This window comes from Esox lucius, chromosome 23 (genome assembly GCF_011004845.1).
Source record: "Esox lucius isolate fEsoLuc1 chromosome 23, fEsoLuc1.pri, whole genome shotgun sequence".
NCBI lineage: Eukaryota > Metazoa > Chordata > Actinopteri > Esociformes > Esocidae > Esox > Esox lucius.
Window position 1 is genome coordinate 9085437 of NC_047591.1, and position 19104 is coordinate 9104540.

A 19104-nucleotide genomic window follows, 5' to 3' on the forward strand; every position below is an offset into this window, starting at 1 on the left:
GCAGCCAGTCCAGATGCTTTCAGCTGTTCAGCTGTTGAAGGAGTCAAGGATCTGATGATCTGTCAAGATAATTTTAGCTTCCTAACGTCTGACATACATTACACACTGAATTCCTTTCTTCATAACTGATCTTGACGTGTGGACTGTTATATCATTGGTGATGACACCAAATCACTTGAAGCTCTCATCCTGCTCCACTTCAATATTATGAATGTTGATAAAAGGAATTTTCTTGCAAAATGTTGATGAAGCATTTATTGTCCTGGAACAACACTGCCAGGTCCCTAAACTCCTCCCTTTAGACTATCCCACAGTTAACCGGCCTACAGCTTGTGATGGCCATTCGAGGCTTCATTACCATTCAGCTAGCAGCAGGATATTATGCTAGCAGTGCTAACTCAGATTTTCTTTTTCAAAATAAAAGCCATCATTGAAATATATAAGGCAATATAGTAAACAATCTAGTCTGTACATTTTATGTTTAATGTCCGTTCCAATATTAATCTCTGACTAGATTGTTAACTATATTGCCTCATACAATGATGGCCTTTATTGTAATAAAGAAAATCTGAGTGCTGCCAGCATAATATCCTGCTGCTAAAATAACCCTAATGAAGCCTTGAATGGCCACCACTACCTACAGCCTCTGTGTCATTAGCATAATTGATGATGAGTCATGCCATATAACAGCTCCAAAGTGTCTGGGGTGAATGTATTGAACATGACCAGCCGTTTAAAACTGTTTCACTGATCAAAATGTGAGTGTCAATGAAGGACTGTCATTTAGGCAGGTTGCATTCTTAGGCATTCTGTGAATTCTATGGACTCATAACCGTGGGTGATATTGTCTTTCCTATACCAGACAGGTATAATAAAAAGTACTCTTTAAACCCATATTTGACCGTGTTCCCATTCTCATGCTTTTATCAGTGATTGAAAAATATCACAACATGCCTACATTCAATAGCTCCCCTAAAGCTTGTGTGCATCACAGAGAAAGAAAAGAAAGAAAACACATTGTTCCTAAGGAACCATAGATTGTGACAACAGTGGTAATTAATTGCGATTCGCTCCCCCCTTTAATGCAATGAGAGAACAATATACATGTAAACTAGCTCAGAGCTTTGACTTTGTATCGCAACTCCTTGCACACATCAGCGTGTGTCTGTGTCTGCAAGTAGAACTGATGCAGGCCCCCACCTCTCTAACCCATGGGGGTCATAGAAAGATGAAAAGGGAGAGATTATAGAAATATATTTACTATCAACAATCTGTTTTATCTGTGTGTTAGTACTCTGAGTAGAGAAACGCGTGGTTTTGTGTATACAGTATAACCTGATTCTCATTGTTAAGTCCTCTCATCATGTTGTCTCCATATATTCTCAATATCTGATGGCACTGTCCAGTATTTGACACAGCTTAGGTGAACTATGCATCGTTCCAAAGAGTCCACACTGCCAAGGAAGGGACGATAGTAAAAATGTAATATTTATTAGTCACACACAATATCTCAATTGGTCCAAAAGGGGTCTCTCCATTAGTGTCTACTGTTGTCTTTTTTAAAACTGAGACAAATTAAAATGACCAGTCCTGGAGAACCTTTCACTGACTATATATATTTGTGTAGGACCTAAATGACAATGCACAGTAACACCAGTAGGAAAAATTATTGATACATATAACAAAACACTCATTTCATATTTCACATACAGCACATAATATACAGTTAAATTCATCCATATTAAGTCATATCTTAAATATATTAAAACATACTGTTTACTTACATCAACAAAAATATTTATCCAATGCAAAAGGCAACAAAAAGAACAAAAATATACAGAGTACTATATTCTTTTTAACTTTTTGTAACATCATCATCTTTATGTACAGGCATTAGATTATTTGAGTAAATTGGCCTTCTCACTGTTTTTAAACTGGGGAGTGTCAGGCACAGGGATCTCGTGATACTGGAGTCCTAGGCTGACATGGCCCGCCGTGTGTGGAGGTTCTGAAAAAACAGATTTAGTTTAACTGTTTTATATCTGTATTTGGGTCAAAGCTGTGGTTAAGGATTAGGGTTGACCCAGGATGTATACTTGGAAGCTGGGATTGGGGTCATGGTTATGTTTGTAGTGGAAGCTTGGATTGGTTAAGGGTTGTGGTTGAAGCTAAGGTTATGTTTGGGATCAGGGATTGGCATTTGGATGTATGATATTATGGCCTCACCTGTATGTTGTTTTGATAGACAGACCCCATCCTGTCCTTTTCTGATCCTCCAGTATACTAGACAAACAGACAGATAGATAGTACACGTATACAATCATTATGCTTGGTTGTTAAATTAACTTGGTTTTACTTTCCAGCATTTGAGATATCTATGTTTATACAAAGCCAGCCCATTACAGTTTGGACTGAAAAGGTTTCTTGTCAACCCTCAGTTAGGGGCAGGAAGACACACTTAACGTACCAGTTAAAATGTGTCTCAGTGAAGCTGCCATTGTGACAACAGAGATCAAAGCTGCAGCTGAAATGACTACCAGGGTCAGCTCCCAGTAGCCTTGCAATGCCATGTGGCTCTCAGCCATGGAAGTGGCATGGCCTCTGGCATCGTCTTGGACCACTTTAAAGAAAAAACAAAAAGAAACTGTCAGAATCAAAGCGTAAAATCCTATTAGACTTCGACCTAAACTCAAGGATGAATTTGGAATACATACTTGACTGTGTTTAATATATTGTAAAATGTTTGGCCCTTGTGGTTATTGAAATATATGCATGCATCTTTTCAAAGCCATTACCTAATTGTGTGTTTATCTTTTCATTTGATTTTCTAACATCAAAGAAATAAATCCTGTCTTTGGACAGGAACGCTCGTCTTTGTAGTATTTCCTGAACTGGTGCTAGGGCACTACTTGAATGCATTAAATTAGACCTGTTAAGGCTTGTTCAGAACTACCCACACACTAAACACACACTCATAGAATAACACACACACATTAAAGAGAGATTCCAGAACACAGAAGTATTTATGTTAGAGGGGGCAACATGAGATGTGCGTGTTAGGACTTCTAAAGCCAGGGCATGAGACTGCCAGCTTGAACGAGGTTTGAATGAGCTTGTATAATGTGTGTTAAGTGAATCATGCTTGTGTGATGAGTATCCTACCCTTGGGCTTGGAATTTTGCCGTTTACATTTAATAGTGACCAGGGCGGACGCCTTTGATTTAACTCTGTGTGTTTACAGCACCTTGCGGGGGCCTCTTTGCAGGAGATGTTTTCTTAGAGCTGAATGTCCACACAAGGTCAAACTCAAAAAGGTTTTCAGTGAGCTAACTCCTCAATGAATTACTATAGCAAAGGAAATGTTACACAACTCTTACAGCATTCCGGATGGCAGTGAAGGATGGTGGTGCCATATTTCACATGAAGCCTCTTCACCTGTCAAAATAAATGTCATCAGTCAATTTCAACACGCCTGTGATTCTATCTATGCTGCATGTTGGACCATGTACACTTTTTTGAGCCATACTTCTATAAATTACCTGGAGACAGGTGTTTGGTTGGCATAGGTTTACTGTCAGGTTGAGACTAACAGATTTTTCCTGCAAAAGAAGAACATAAACATTTGAGAAATGTAGCACCTTCTCTTGCCTTAGGGAACATGTCAATGAAATATGTCTGTGAGTTGTATGTCAGTTACTGTGTGTTCCTCAGGTGTCCATGCACATATGCATTATTACAATTACTGGTTTCCTTAGAATATTTTTCATAAGTTCAAATGCTACATCAAATGTTGCCATACACTCATTTTATCTTCGACCGTTCAACAGAGATCATGTGAACCTTTGTCTCATTTTAGTGCAGACACCCTTATTTCAGTAGTGCTGACATTGACAGGACGATGATGCTGGTAGACTTTAATTTACCACGTGAACATGGAACGAGTGCACTGGGCTGCAGTTGGAGGTCCCCGTCGTCACACACACGTACAGAGAGAGTGGAGATTTGACCCGCGATGTCACGACCAGTTGCTGCTGACCCTCTCGTTGCTCTACACTCAGGTCCCAGGCTGGAAGAAAAAGCAACATGGCCAATCAACTGACTGTCTTCAAAGCCTTGGTTGCAATGAGTCAAACGTTTGACTGATGCACGACCTAGGGTTCACAGTTCATGCTGTTTTCAAATCCGGCGTTGACAGATCGCAACCAATAACTCATAATAGACAGACTATTTACATAGCTATTACCTTGGAAATTCCCATCAGCAAAGGGGCACTGGATCCAGGATCCTGAATCTGTGGTAAACTTAGAAAAAACAACAGCCAAGGGCATAACGTAATTTAGGTATTTGTTCTGCACACTCAAAGGGGATACAGTTTGCAGGGGAGACGGGCTATTTGTCCAACTCTTCTACTAATTTGCGCACATCTCAGCACAGGTGTATCCTACAACATCCTTACTTGTTAATGAACAGGACAAAGCCAAGTGTCTTGAGTTGAAATGCTTTTTCCAACATGGAGTGCTATGTCATCAAACCCTCTGTTCCCAATGTTGGTTGTCTATCATGGAATGTGTTGTCATACTGTTTTTCCACAAAGATTTTTAGCAGTTTTCACAATTTTATGCCTGTATTTGAGTGAAGAAAGGAGTTACTGAATTCACCACCCTTTTAGCTTTGTAATTATAGCTCTTACTTGACTCAAATTTGCTCTTACACAACTCAATGTTTGTCCGTTTTCTAAGACATTGGACTGACATTGGAAGACCACCCAAATATAAGCCGCAAGAAGTGTGTGCTGCTAGAGAAAAATGTGAACCTACAGTGGAAAAATCCAAGTCGGTGTTATAAGGTGGACTAGAATTTACTGCAGAAATGTCGCATTGTTTTTAATGTTTACACAAACTGGCATGAAATTAAACTAAAACTCAGTCTCCCCTACAGCTATGTTCAGAGGATAAGAACTTCATGGAAGAGCCAGCATGCAAAGGTCAGTGCTTACCTTCATGCAAAGCTGTGCGTGTGGATCCACTCCAGAGAATGTTATCTGAAAGAAAAGTTTTTAAAGAGTGTTTTAGCGTTTAGTGTTTGTAGTGTTTTAGCCTGGGTGCCTGATGGTTTCTTTGTCAAATCAGATGTTGAAATAGCATTTTAACTGTGAAGATAAGGTTAAATTATAGGACAATTTTACTATGTACAACACTGTTAGGTGGTTCCTCAGGTTGACCCATTGGCAAAAAGTAGTATGGGCCAACATCAACCGTAATCTAAGGTTCAATTTCCTTTAACTCCCCTATTATCTTTGGGGCCTATTTGACCCCATTCAATGTTTAACGTCTTTAAATACAACCCCACTTCTTAAACAGTTTGAACGCTGCATAAAATGCAAATAATAACAGAATGTTATTATCATTATATTTAACTGAAAATAGTACAAAAATACCTGCTCATTTTGAATTTGATGCCAGCAACACATTTAAAAAAAGTTGCATCACCTCTTCTTTAAAATACTCTGTAAGCACTTAGGAACTGAGGAGACCAGTTGTTGTAGTTTTGAAAGTGAAATGCAGGCCAGTTTAGCCCCCAGACATTTACTACAGAGCCATGTTGTTGTAATACGTGCAGGATGTGGTTTGGCATCGACTTGCTGAAATAAGCTATTGTCTGGATGACAGAATCTGTTGCTCCAAAACCTGTATATATTGTTTACAGATGTGCAAGTCATCCATGCTATGTGCACTAATGCACGCCCATACCATCACTGATGCTGGCTTTTGAACTGTGTGTTCTCCCGTGTCATATGCTTTGATGACAGAGAAACCAGAAAGGGCCAACGAGAGTGTGACAAACTCGCAACAATACGGGACGTATCGGACAATTGGTTCCAGCAATTACCCTTTTTTTAGAATCCAGGCCCCCATGTCGCTGTGGATGAATGTCTGGTTGCATTTCATGGGCGCTGTCCCTTACCAAGCATACCAAGCAAATCAGCCGTATACAGTATGAAAATATGGGCAGCATGTGATGCACAGTCCAGGCACCTGAAATAAATCAGGGCATAAGGAAGGTACTAGACATGGACTGAATGGTCATAACATTACATGTAATCATTTTTTCACGTCATACACCCTGAGGAGGAACTGCTGAATGGGAGGTTACCATTTTGGGGACAGTGAGAAAAAATAAGCCGGAGCTTCCCTCTGAGCTTCATGCGATGAACGACAGGAAGGTAACATCTTCAATGTTTGCCTTCACTGGCAGAGCCTCTGTTGTCTCCTATTGCCCCAGGAAAAGAACAATTTCCTGCTGATGAGCACCAAAGATGCTGTCCTGAGCACCAGAAAAGACAGAAAACCACAAATGGTCTTGGACTACAACGGGACAAAGGGAGGGGTCATCTGGACAAGGTCAGGAGACAGCTGCAGCTACCCGTTGGCCTCTTGTCATTTTTTAAAACAGAAATTGTTCTTCATTCCAAATGTTATAAACAACAAAAATCTGTACTTGGAAATAATAAAAAGTCATTAAAACACCAAAAATATATTTATTCCACATTTTAGGTCAACCAGTGCGATTTTATGGTGAATTGCATATTTTTCTTTTGTTGCGCAATAGGTATACTTGATTTATAAGGCTATTTAGTAAGTCAGCAAAGAAACATGAAGTACCTGACACTAACTCTTAGGTTTAAATTGCAAGGCTCAAATTATTATTATTGTTTATTTTATTTATATAGAACTTTTCAAGGACCCAAAGTCGCTTTAAAAAAAGGAACATGTAACTGAAACAAACAAAAAAAATACAGAGGGAAAACAAAAAGAAAGTGGGATTGGGCATGGCTATGAGTAGGCGATTTAGAAAAGATGAGTCTTGATGCATTGCTGGAAGTGGGGATAGTCTCTTTGGTCTTTTTGGGAGAGAGTTCTAGAGTCTGGGAGCGACCCTAGAGAATGCCCTGTCACCAAAACCCTGGGAGCGACCCTAGAGAATGCCCGGTCACCAAAGCCTGGGAGTGACCCTAGAGAATGCCCGGTCACCAAATCCTGGGAGCGACCCGGTACTCCATTCCTGCAGTACTGGAATGGAGTGAACGTGTCGGTTGATATGGAAGAAGAAGGTCAGAGAGGTCCTGTAGGCAGGGGTGATAACTTAGGGCTTTATACACTCACCTAAAGGATTATTAGGAACACCATACTAATACTGTGTTTGACCCCCTTTCGCCATCAGAACTGCCTTTATTCTACATGGCATTGATTCAACAAGGTGCTGAAAGCATTCTTTAGAAATGTTGGCCCATATTGATAGGATAGTATCTTGTAGTTGATGGAGATTTGTGGGCCCTGTTGTTGTAGCCCATCTGCCTCAAGGTTGTGCATGTTGTGGCTTCACAAATGCTTTGCTGCATACCTCGGTTATAACGAGTGGTTATTTCAGTCAAAGTTGTTCTTCTATCAGCTTGAATCAGTCGGTCCATTCTCCTCTGACCTCTAGCATCAACAAGGCATTTTCGCCCACAGGACTGCCGCATACTGGATGTTTTTCCCTTTTCACACCATTTTTTGTAAACCCTAGAAATGGTTGTGCGTGAAAATCCATGTAACTGAGCAGATTGTGAAATACTCAGACCAGCCCGTCTGGCACCAACAACCATGCCACGCTCAAAATTGTTTAAATCACCTTTCTTTCCCATTCTGACATTCAGTTTGGAGTTCAGGAGATTGTCTTGACCAGGACCACACCCCTAAATGCATTGAAGCAACTGCCATGTGATTGGTTGATTAGATAATTGCATTAATGAGAATTTGAACAGGTGTTCCTAATAATCCTTTAGGTGAGTGTATGTCAGTAGTAGGATCATATAATTGATGCATTGGGAGATAGGAAGCCAGTGTAACTCACAGAGGATTGGGGTAATATGCTGCCGGGACTTGGTGTAGGTGAGTAGTCAGGCTGCAGAGTTCTGAACCATTTGGAGCTTATGGAGGGATGTACAACTGATGCCAGTGAATAGGGAGTTGCAGTTGTCAAAACAGGAGGTTATGAATGCATCAAAGGAGACTGTAGAGTCCAGAGTGACACCAAGGTTACGTGGGTGGACGGGGAAACAACTGTGTCATCAATGCTGAGAGTAATTGACCTCAAGGATAAAAACTTGAGGATAACAGGAGGGTTAAACCTAGCAAACATCAGCTAATTTAGCCACTGCTAGCTCGCAGTATAGATGACTTGATACCAGAACTTTGGACTTTGATGCAATACCAAAGAAATTACATGATTCTCATAATACCACTGCAAAAACATCTAATACAGTTAGGTCTGGAAATATTTGGACACTGACACAGAAACTGACCTAATTCTGTCTCTGTACGCCACCACACTGAATCTGAAATGAAACAACCTAGGTGCAATTGAAGTGCAGACTTCCAGCTTTAATTCAAGGAGTTGAACAAAAATATTGAATGAAACGGTTAGGAATAGCAACCATTTACATACACAGTCCCCTTATTTCAGGGGCTAACATTTTATTGGACAAACACAATCATAAATAAAATGTTCATTTTTAATTCTTTGTAGAGAATCCTTTGCAGGCAACGACTGCTTGAAATCTGGTACACATTGACATCACCAAACATTGGGTTTCCTCCTTTGTGATTCTTTGCCAGGCCTTTATTGCAGCTGTCTTCGGTCGTGGGTCTTTCTGCCTTAAGTTTTGTCTTCAGCAAGTGAAATGTATTGGGTTGAGATCAGGTGACTGACTTGGCCATTGCAGAATATTCCACTTCTTTGCCTTAAAAAACCCCTGGGTTGCTTTTGCCGTGTTTTGTATATTGTCCATCTGTAAAGTGAAGCGCCGTCCAATCAACTTCACTGAATTTGGCTGAATCTGAGCAGATAAATATCCCTATACACTTTAAAATGTTGTCACATCATCAATAAACACTAGTGACCCAGTGCCACTGGAAGCCATGCATGCCCATGCCATCACACTGACTCCACCGTGTTTTACAGATGATGTGGTATGCTTCGGATCATGAGCCGTTCCACGCTTTCACCATACTTTTTTCTTCCCATCATTCTGGTACAGGTTGATCTTAGTTTAATCTGTCCAAAAAATGCTGTTCCAGAACTGGGCTGGCTTTTTGAGATGTCTTTTGGCAAATCTGGTCTTTCTTTTCTTGATGCTTTTGAATGGTTTGCACCTTGTGGTGAACCCTCTGTATTTGCTCTCATGAAGTCTTTTCTTCATGGTCGACTTGAGTAATATGGCTACCTCCTAGAGAGTGTTCTTCACTTGGCTGGATGTTGTGAAGGGGTTGTTCTTTACCATGCAAAGGATCCTAAGATCATCCATCACTGTTGTCTTCCGTGGACGTCCAGGACTTTTCGTGTAGCAAAGCTCACCAGCAGGGGTGTAGCACAAACATCTGGGCCCTGTATATCAGCTCTGAGGTTCCCTCTTTATTCAAGATTCTAACATTTTCATGGACCCCTCTACATTTCAGGGCCCTAAATACTTAGTACCCCTTTTCCTCCCAGTCCAACGCCACTGCTCACCAGTGTGTTACTTTTTTCTCCGAATAAAAACAAACTGTTGATTTGTCCATTCCTAATGTTCCTGCCATCTCTCTGATGGATTTTTTGTTTCACTTTCATTGAGAGCTCCTTTGACCGGATGTTTTGGTTTCACAGCAACAGCTTCCAAATGCGAATGCCACACATGGAATCAACTCCAGACCTTTCACCTGCTCAATTGATGAAGATATAATGAAACAATTGCCTACACCTGTCCATAAAACAGCTTTTGAGTCAATTGTCCAATTACTTTTTTGTCCCTGGAAAAAGAGGGGGGTAGATATTAAAGAGCTGCAATTCCTAAACCCTTCCTCCAACTTGGATGTGAATACCCTCAAATTAAAGCTGAGGTGGCACTATAAGCCCATATTCATTATTTGTCTGTAACACGGTAAACAGCCAAAATTACACCATACTTGTGTCAGTGTCCAATTATTTCTGAACCTAAATGTACATCAATTCTGTATTTTTTTTATATTGACAATTACCATTAAAGCATTGTTTCTTTATTTTCAAGGAAATGTCAGAAACCTTCAATGAAAACGAAATCTATGCCTTTCAATTAGACAGTTTTTGTCAGTGCTTAAGTCTCTGACCCAAAATAATGAATACAATTAGAAATTGTATAATTTATATAAATACAGCGCTGGAAAAAATTAAGAGACCACTGCAGCATTTTCTTTCCTTTCCAAAAACATTGAAAAAGAGCGTTTTGAGCGAGGAACAGAAGCATTCAATTTGCAGTGGTCTCTTAATTTTAACCCTTCTGTTCCTCACTCAGAACCATCCTTTTCGACGTTTTTGGAAAGGAAAGAAAAAGGTGCAAATCTGGTCTTTTCTTCCCTAAAATGATTTTATATCTTTTTGTAAGTACTCTGAGGTGACCACCTTGCTGTTAGGCTTAATAAAACTTTTACACGAGAGACAAAAGTCCACTAGTGTGTTTAGTTATGCCATTGTTGTTTATTTTCACACAAAGAAAACATTATCATAAATCTATTCATTAGGCTTGCTAGGCTATATGATGCATATGTGTCAACTAAATGTACTTCGCTACAAGATAATTAACTCAAAAATGCACAAACGGTTATGGGTTGTTGAGTTCTTGTAGGAAAGTAACATAACGTGAATGGTCTGCTGCTGTGAAGTTGAACTGATAACATTAACTGAGCAAAGCAGAGATTGGGGGGAGCAAGAGAAAAATGATCTCATCGCAGTTAGCGGAGTTAAATACAATATCAAGTTCCTTTCTTGTCGCTAACACAGGATTTGCCTCAGAATATTCAAAGAATATCCCGGCAGTTAGCCATAACATACTCAGTTAAAGGAGCCATGAGTATGATTTTTACTGTACTACTAGCAAAACACCACAACAGAGAACCAGAAGATTTATACAGAAAGTTTTTAGTTAATATTTCAAATAAAATGTATTCCTGAGTGCCTGAGATAATCTCCATTTAAACGTTCTTACCGGTCCGTCTATCTGTTAGCATTGACATGAAGTGTCCTCATTCTAGCTGTAAACACTTACTAGGCCATCCTGGACTTGTTAATACTATTCCAGTTTTGATTAGTATGGGGATTCTTATAAACTCTATAGACAGGATTTTTCACAGTGACCCTCCAAAGGTGTGAATATACGCAAAGTGTGGGCGACAACTCATCGTTATTAGACATTGAAGGAGAGAAACATTTTAATGTTACATTTTTCTATAATTATCTCCACACTGCACTCCACACTGTTTTTTGTTGACTAGCACAACTTATTGAGATACACTAGCTGAGTTGTTGCACTTGTTATGATGACGGTGACTTTCTGCCCTTCTTGCTCATTTGACATCAATTTGTGAGATCTGCAATTATTCTCACAATTGATACTAAGCTTTTTTTTTGTTTGGTACTGAATTGCAATCGAAGTATTAGCTCACTTTCGTAGCTCAAAGTGAATGGAAGTAATGAAGACACGTGAGCATGTTTTACAAAGAACTGAAATCAACAATATCTTTGGTTTAATGTTACATTACAAAACCAACAAGCTCACAAGCCTCCATTAATGTCCTAGTCCTTTTGCCAGGTGGAGTTAAAGTTAGAAACCTTAAACACAGTGTTGTCACAGTTAAGGATTGCAAGATTGTCCCGTTTACAAGGTTATACTTGGCACCATCTATGTGTCATTGCAGAACAGGAAACAAACTCTGTATTTAACTTTGGGCAGACGGTGGGTGATATGGGTGATACTGTAGCACTACAGGTTTTTGTTGGATTCAACATGTGCTACAGTTGTTACCACAGCAAATGCAATACCACATACCCAGCTAATGGGGTTTGACCCGAGTATCAAACCTCCAGGGACTCGCACAGATTAATCCAGGGGTTTAGACAGCAGGCTCTTGGATGACATATCGTGGATAGCTCTCAAAGCAGAAATAGTTTTCCAACCAGGCTAGATTGTCATCTGGCAACCCTTGGTTCTTGATTGATTGGTTGATTGAGGCACCTTACCTTTTCCCTGTTGAGGATCTGTAAGGATCCCTCCAGGTCTTCACATCCATTATCCCCTCGTTTCTGGCACAGTGAGATCACTGCGGCAACAGGACACACTGGTTCCCATGACAACGTCGCCTCCATGGGGTCATAGGTAATGCCAGACCACAACTCCTCCAGACCTATGGAGTAAAAAAATATTTAAAAATGAATCAATCAATGAATAAGTTCATCATTCTGTCAAATAGTTCAAAAATACTCACGGTCTTTGAAGGGACAGACTTGAACTCTGGGTGCATCAGACATTGCAGACCAGCCCTGTAAGATACACATTAAATTTGTTTTATGATTATAGAACAACAGAATTACAGGACAATAATAAGAAAAAAAGACGTTTGATTGCAATCAAAATGATATAACAAATATATAAGCTGTAGATAATGATTGATCTTTCTAGATAACGAACAGATAAGAGTCCTTTACCTCAATACAGAGACAAGGCAGCGGTGTGGAGTAATGCAGAGTAGCATTCTTTGACACGTCATCCTTTTTGATCTGAGCAGAGTGGAGAAAAAAACCAAAAGATCACACCAGGGCTCAATTACAATTTCACTTCTTTTAATTATTTACTGTTAACTGATTGTTTTTACTGCTCTTACTGGCAGGTAGTAGTAAATGAAACTGTCACTGCGGAAATGCAATATGGGGAAGCAACCCTGCCTGTCTGAGATAGAACATAGAGTCTATGAGGTCCCCATCTCCTGGAACGTTACCATTGTGTTTTCCCCTGTGTCTCTGCATGTGAACTGTCCTTTCTGACACAGCCTCAGTTGATAGTCTTTATTCTCCAGCATGTCTGAGACAGACACCTCCAGCTTTTTCCTTTTCGAGTCCACAGTGTAGGCAAGCCTTCCGGCTGGTGTAAGAGAGAGGACAGTTAGTCAATCGGTCATCACAAAGACCTGCCTACATATCGTCATGCTGAATTCAGACCTAAAGAAAAGTAGAATGAGTAGATTGTAAGTTAAATTAACCAGGCACAAATGTACCCTTCTTGAACTTAGAAACAGTTTTTCCTTCTAACCCGTTCTAAAGGATTTCTGTTACAATTCCATGGTTTTGAACTGCAGAACAATACAGAGCTCAAACTTACTGATGCACTCTGGAATGTTTGAACGAAGATCATTGCTGCTACATTCTGAAACAAAGAATAAAACTACAACTTTTTGTTCACTGTAAAACAAACACTACATGCAATGCTGTGTGTGTTCACTGTGTTCACATACGAAGGAGAAGCATGGGGTACTTCAGGCTTAGAGTACTAGGGATGCTTTAGGGGGGCTGTTGATTTACGTTACCTCACTCAATATCTTACATTCTCGAAGTCAACTAGAGAGAGGTTCAGTGACTCTGTGCAATATTAAGAATACATTTTAATTTGAGAGATTGCCCGAGTTCTCAATCTCACCTGGGACATGGTAAGTGCTTGACCAAGTCACACCACAGTAGCTTGGATATGTTTTCAAAGTGACGTGGACATCTTGACTTGGCCATACCCGAGAAAAGTCATCCTGAACCTCCACCTTCAGAGAAAGAGAGAGACAGAGACCGAGACACGGATGGACCATTTTAAAGAAACATAACAGCTATTACATGTGTTGGTTTGTTTTATGCGTTGTCACAATGCGACGGCACAAAAACTGTTCTGAGCTGTGGTGACGGGCAGATATTGTTCCTGTTCCTAAAGGTTTGTCTCTGTACACCGTTGTTTTGTTTGGCTTTGTTTGAATAAGTGTATTGTTCTTGAAAGCATCTGACTGTACCTGTTCTTCTTCCAGTCGCTCTGTGAAAGTGATGTGTGTTATGTAGTGTGTGTTATTGTAGTGAGCATTGTGGGTCAGTGTACAACAAAAACAACATCAGGTAAATCTGGAAATTAATTTGACAAACCCTTTTAGCATTCTTCAAGAATCATTTTGAGGGAGTAGGTTCTTCAAATGGTTCTTTGATGAACAATTAAAATACCATTTGACACTATTTAAAGAACCTACAAGGGTTCCTGCATAGTTTTAAGATGAATACACTGTAGAATATACTGTACCTGTAGTCCCTCCCATGTCTGCATGGTTGATTTGGGGAAGGTGACAAGCCTACATTGGTTAAATATCATCCCTGCAGTGAGAATGCAGATAGAGAAACCATGGATGTGCTCTGAGGAAAAGAAACAATGAATAATTCTACTGTAAGTCAATCAATACCATATTGCAGAACATGTTTCCTGTTAGTGTTGTTTTCAATTATAATTTTATATATTCGTTTTGAACACTGGTAGTGTTTGAATGCATGTATTGTATATTGGTCAGGTGTATTTGAATTATTTCTAATGCCAACAAGGCTCCATGTGTATTCCCTAAATACGTTGCAATATTCAAAATACTGGCTTATACATACATGTTCAACTACGCAAAGCAGGATCAACACCTGAACACAGCGTGACACCTTTCTCCAGAAAGTATTAAATGGGTCAGATAGTATCGCAGGGGTTTCCCCTCTCCAGGTCAACATCATACTCTTGGCGCTGTTAGCTCTACAAAATTGCTTTGAGGTGAGCTGACTAAGGAAGTACCACACACACTATGGCTCCGTTTGCTTGTTTGTGTTCATGCTTGATTTAGTGGTTTCATAGTGATCTCTTTTAGAGCACCATGATTGTATAGAATTACCCAGAAAATGACATCCTGAAGCTGAAAAGCACCTAGTGAAAAAGAGGTTATCCCATGAAGTCCACGGTTTCTCAGAAATCAGGTGTAATTTGAGAACCAGAAAGAGGCTCAGAAGTGAAAATGCATGCAAAAAGACACACGTAGTGGTTTACAAATATTCTACCATATGTTTGCCTCTCCACTAATCAGGAGCTGAGATCACTGCTGTTCCCAGAAGAATCCCAGAAAGTTCAAAAGACCCCAAATAATTGTCTGCAGATTTAACATTTATGAAGTACTGTAAACATTTAAGGATAATGCTGCACTTTAAGGTCATGCAAGGAGAGGCTTTAGGCACCTACCACTGAGCTGAAGAGCAGTGTGGGCCTGCAGGTGAAGAGAGCAATTCTGTCTTCCCTCACATTTCATTACTGTCGACAGGCTGACGTTCTGAAAGGTGACAATTGCTCTGAGGCTGGTGGGTTGACTCCGGCACTGGGCAAAGTAATCTGCATTCAGAAAACAGGACAGAAAGTCACACGATGTATCCAAGTATATTTGTCTCAAAAGGACACTAGAAATCTTACTCATCACCCACATTAAAATAGTTTAAAAGTCAGGAGAAATGTGTAGAAATATACAATAGCCTGCAATAAGCAATAGTCAGTTACTGACTAGAAAGCAGCTTGATTCCAACATCAAATAATAGCTACATTACTTATTCCTCTATTAAGTTAGGATTTCTTTCCCTCGTGAAAAATATAGAAGTGTGCTAAGTGCTGATAAAGTTGGACTCTGGTTAATCTGACTTGTTTTGCGTGGTGAACATGCTGTAACACACTGTTCTCCAGCAGAAAGCGGTCTACATGGACAATAACTCTCCTGTCCTATACGGGTGGTCCATGCTACAATGAAGGTTTACTCACACGGACCACCTACCATGGGTTGTGAATGTCATGTATTTCAGACATTGCTTTAGATCTGATCGGAGGACTGTCAGGAATATATCACAGTGTCACAGTGGAAGTTACTCACGGTGGAGTTTGCTTTTGCATTGGAGGCCCTGCAGAGAGATGATAAAAGACAATGTAGCAGGTTTACTTATACCATTTTTAAACTGAAGCAATTTTACCCGAGAAGGCTTGGTGAATATGTTTTCTAGCACGGTTGTGATCCAGTCGTAGGTATATGGAAAAAAGTGTTTACCACAACCTTGAGGGACAGTTTTGCAGACAGAGATAAAGCCTAGACTGGAAGTTTCTATTGATTTGATTTTCTTTGTCATAGACTGATTAATCTGTGTGTGAAATCTGCCCTGATTGTATAGTTGTTGTTTTTTTGTTGCAAAAGTCTACCAACAATATATTATAACATTATTTAATGTTAGTTTATTAGATGATTTATAGTGTTTTATCCTTACAGAATAAGAATTTACCAGCTGACAAAGCCGTTTTGCACTGTAAAAGGCAATTTCGCAGACACAAACTAAGTCCTGTCTAGGACAAAGAAATCAACTGAGCTGTTTTTTTGTCCAGGACTAGACCTAAGTTGTGTCTACAATGCCAGCTCTTGCTGTTCAAAGTCACTCGTAGTTAATTAGTTCAGTTAAATTGGTACACTATCCTATGCCACTCAAGACAGCTGGTTTGTTCAGTTTGCAATGCTATTGTTTAAAGCGACATGATAATTCAATACATTTTATTTTCTATTTGTTTATAAACTGAGTGCTCCAAATCCAATGTGTTATTTAAAGCTGGGTACCGTGTGCGTCATACATTACTTTTTACTGTTCCAATGACGTTGGGATCTGGGTTATCTCAGGGGTTTGTAGTGTTTTGCCAATATATCACAGCAAAGCACTGTGCCAAGCACTCCCAGATGTGTTGTGCCAAAAATCAGTTCCTGTCTTTTTGGGGTAGTAAATTATTTCTTGTTTAGCAAAATCATGTGAACTTTTATTATGTTTAATATATGAATTGGGCCTGTTATTTATTTAACCAGTCAACTGAACATCACAGTGAGTGACAGCCTCTGTACTGAAAGAGATGCGGGGTTTGAGGAAATACTATGCCACAGTGATTTGAACTGTTTCAAACAGCTTATTGTGTATTTCGATCCCCACCAGCTTCTGGCAAAACAGCAGTGACTTTTCTTGGGGTCCAAAGAATACACCAAAGTACAACAAGTAACTGAACACTTATACATTTTTTGCCTCAAACAGTCTCACGAATGGAAAATGCCAAAATACCACTAAATGCAATGTGTGCAGATTTAATGTCCTTGTTGTGCCATGAGATGAGTTGTTTCATCAGTCTTTTAAAGGTTATTTCTTTGCTTAATGGAGGATGGAAGGGAGGTCAAAGGTATCATTGTTCTATATTGTACTGTGCATTGAGGTGAGCTTGTTGGACTATGGAGAGACCCCTGGTGGCGCATGTGTGGGTATCTAAGCCGTACATTTGAACTTTTAATTTCTCATGAAATTTGGAGAAGTGGTCTGTCTCTCGTCAACGCTCGAGCAAAAACAGAACCGCGCACGTTATCTGCACCCGAGTCCCGTAGGTTCCCTTTGGTAGCCTTTTCCTTAGGTAATTAATATTATGTAGTAACACTAATCCAGGTAGGTCTAACAATAACAAATGAACCTGGTGCTCCACAGTCCCCACAAAAATTCCACGGCTAGCTCAGTTAACCTCGGTCAATGTGTCATTGTGTTGACAAACATGCCTAGGCAATGATGCAGACAAATCATCAGTCATCCAAGATAACAGATCATACACATTCAGTAAAGGTACACCCACCTACATGAAATGAGTCATTAGCAAAAGGTCACATTATTCAGTCAAATGGTGTTTTAATTATTGTTCAGATTTCAAGACTTCCAAAGGCCTCAGACCACTTTAGGAGGAAGTAAACACTAAATGTTGAACAGAGAAGCAGCATTGTATATTCCTATACATAATGACTGCAGCTTGTTTTGATTATTTTAATCTAGAGATAAGAGAATGAGTAATAGCATGGCCATTCAGTTGGAGGCGTCACTTAATATAGCTATTCAATGGTTCGTTTTAGAGATTGTGAGTCAACACAGGTCTGTCAAGTTGCCAGGCTTCTTGCTAGTCATCACAACCATATAGGCTGGACAGTGGTTTGGACAGTGAAGGGGCTAGCTAGTAAATTCTGTTGGCTAATCCCAAGGGACAGACAGCAACCTATGTAATCTGGAGGATAATTCCAATGTGGGGTTTTGTTTTGGTTTTATATTATCCTTTTTTGCCATGTCATGTGTAGGCTACTGCAATTCAACTTTTAGTTTTGAAACCCATTTGAAATAGAATGAAATTGAATTGGAACTGTTTTTATTAGAAAACACTTTCTGTTTTACGCTTGTTTTAAAATGCATTACGCCCTTTTGATTCATCAATCAATCTGGAGGATAGAGTTGATTTGAATTGTTGATTTAAAGTTTTAACTATTTAACTTTTTATCTCCATAATTTAGTTCCACACTGGAACTGTATTCCAATTTAATTTCAGTGTTCAGTCAGTTTAGCAAAAGTCACAACCGAATGGCTATATTGAGTAACAATGAACATTTAGTTATTAGACATGGTCATCACATCCTGTATTTCATTAACAAGGCATTGGTCTTTTAAATATATGAGAAATAAGAGTTCAATGGTATTTTTGAATAACAAAATACACAGGTACAGCACAATGATCATGATTTAAATAAACAATGGTTGGCAGTTAGAAATAACAGAAGTCGAGACCGTTAAGGAGTGACACTGAAAGACTGACCTTGGAACATCTTGTTTCACATTTTTGGATCTTTTCTATTCTTCCTTCTTGACACAGCGATAGCCTGTACAGAGATAGTATCAATACAATTCTATAAATCATTTTCTTCTCTCCCAGTCCTCTGAGTTTACAGCTGTTTGGAATTGTGTTCCAGGGATTGTGTTCCGGAGATTCTTCTTTTAGGTGAGATGGATTATTTTTTTTTGTGAAGAATTTGCCTGGTCTGTAGCAATCCCTTTGTCACTGTTGCTTGTCCAGTACAGGATGGAAGTGGTGTTGGGTTGTTTGTTTTTCAGATTACTCAAAGAGAATGAAACCATATAGGGATCAGATAGGATCAGAGCATTTTAAACAGCCTGGCCCACAGGAGGTGTGTCTGTCTCTTGCCCATTCTCTCTCTCATTTTGGTCTCATCCATCAAACCTTGTATATTTTTTATGTAATTCCAAACATTTTAGCGCATATGCTGTGAGGACTTTCCTGTTTAAAAGAACACTTAACAATATTGCATCTTAATTATAAGGTGGGGCTGTTTCTTTTAAGTTTTCACT

At 39.5% G+C, this 19104-nt stretch overlaps 1 protein-coding gene across 3 annotated transcripts; it reads right to left on the reverse strand.

Annotated features, from left to right (window-relative positions):
- Positions 1-1467: 1467 nt before the first annotated feature.
- On the reverse strand, positions 1468-18856 carry il17rel (interleukin 17 receptor E-like). 3 transcript variants are annotated; one of them, XM_034289968.1, is made up of 18 exons: positions 18554-18856; positions 15789-15816; positions 15116-15262; positions 14153-14262; positions 13520-13634; positions 13205-13249; positions 12825-12967; positions 12535-12606; positions 12315-12369; positions 12070-12233; positions 4997-5041; positions 4244-4301; positions 3924-4066; positions 3540-3599; positions 3378-3435; positions 2468-2620; positions 2227-2283; positions 1468-2008 (listed from the first exon to the last, which is right to left on the reverse strand). In XM_034289968.1, the coding sequence occupies exons 1-18, from the start codon at positions 18653-18655 to the stop codon at positions 1899-1901; spliced, it is 1665 nt and encodes a 554-aa protein (XP_034145859.1). In that variant the 5' UTR covers positions 18656-18856; the 3' UTR covers positions 1468-1898. The 3 variants fall into 3 exon arrangements, with proteins under 3 accessions (XP_034145859.1, XP_034145858.1, XP_034145860.1); XM_034289967.1 differs by having other exon boundaries at positions 3372-3435; XM_034289969.1 differs by lacking the exons at positions 15789-15816; positions 18554-18856 and adding an exon at positions 15693-15780 and having other exon boundaries at positions 3372-3435.
- Positions 18857-19104: the final 248 nt, after the last annotated feature.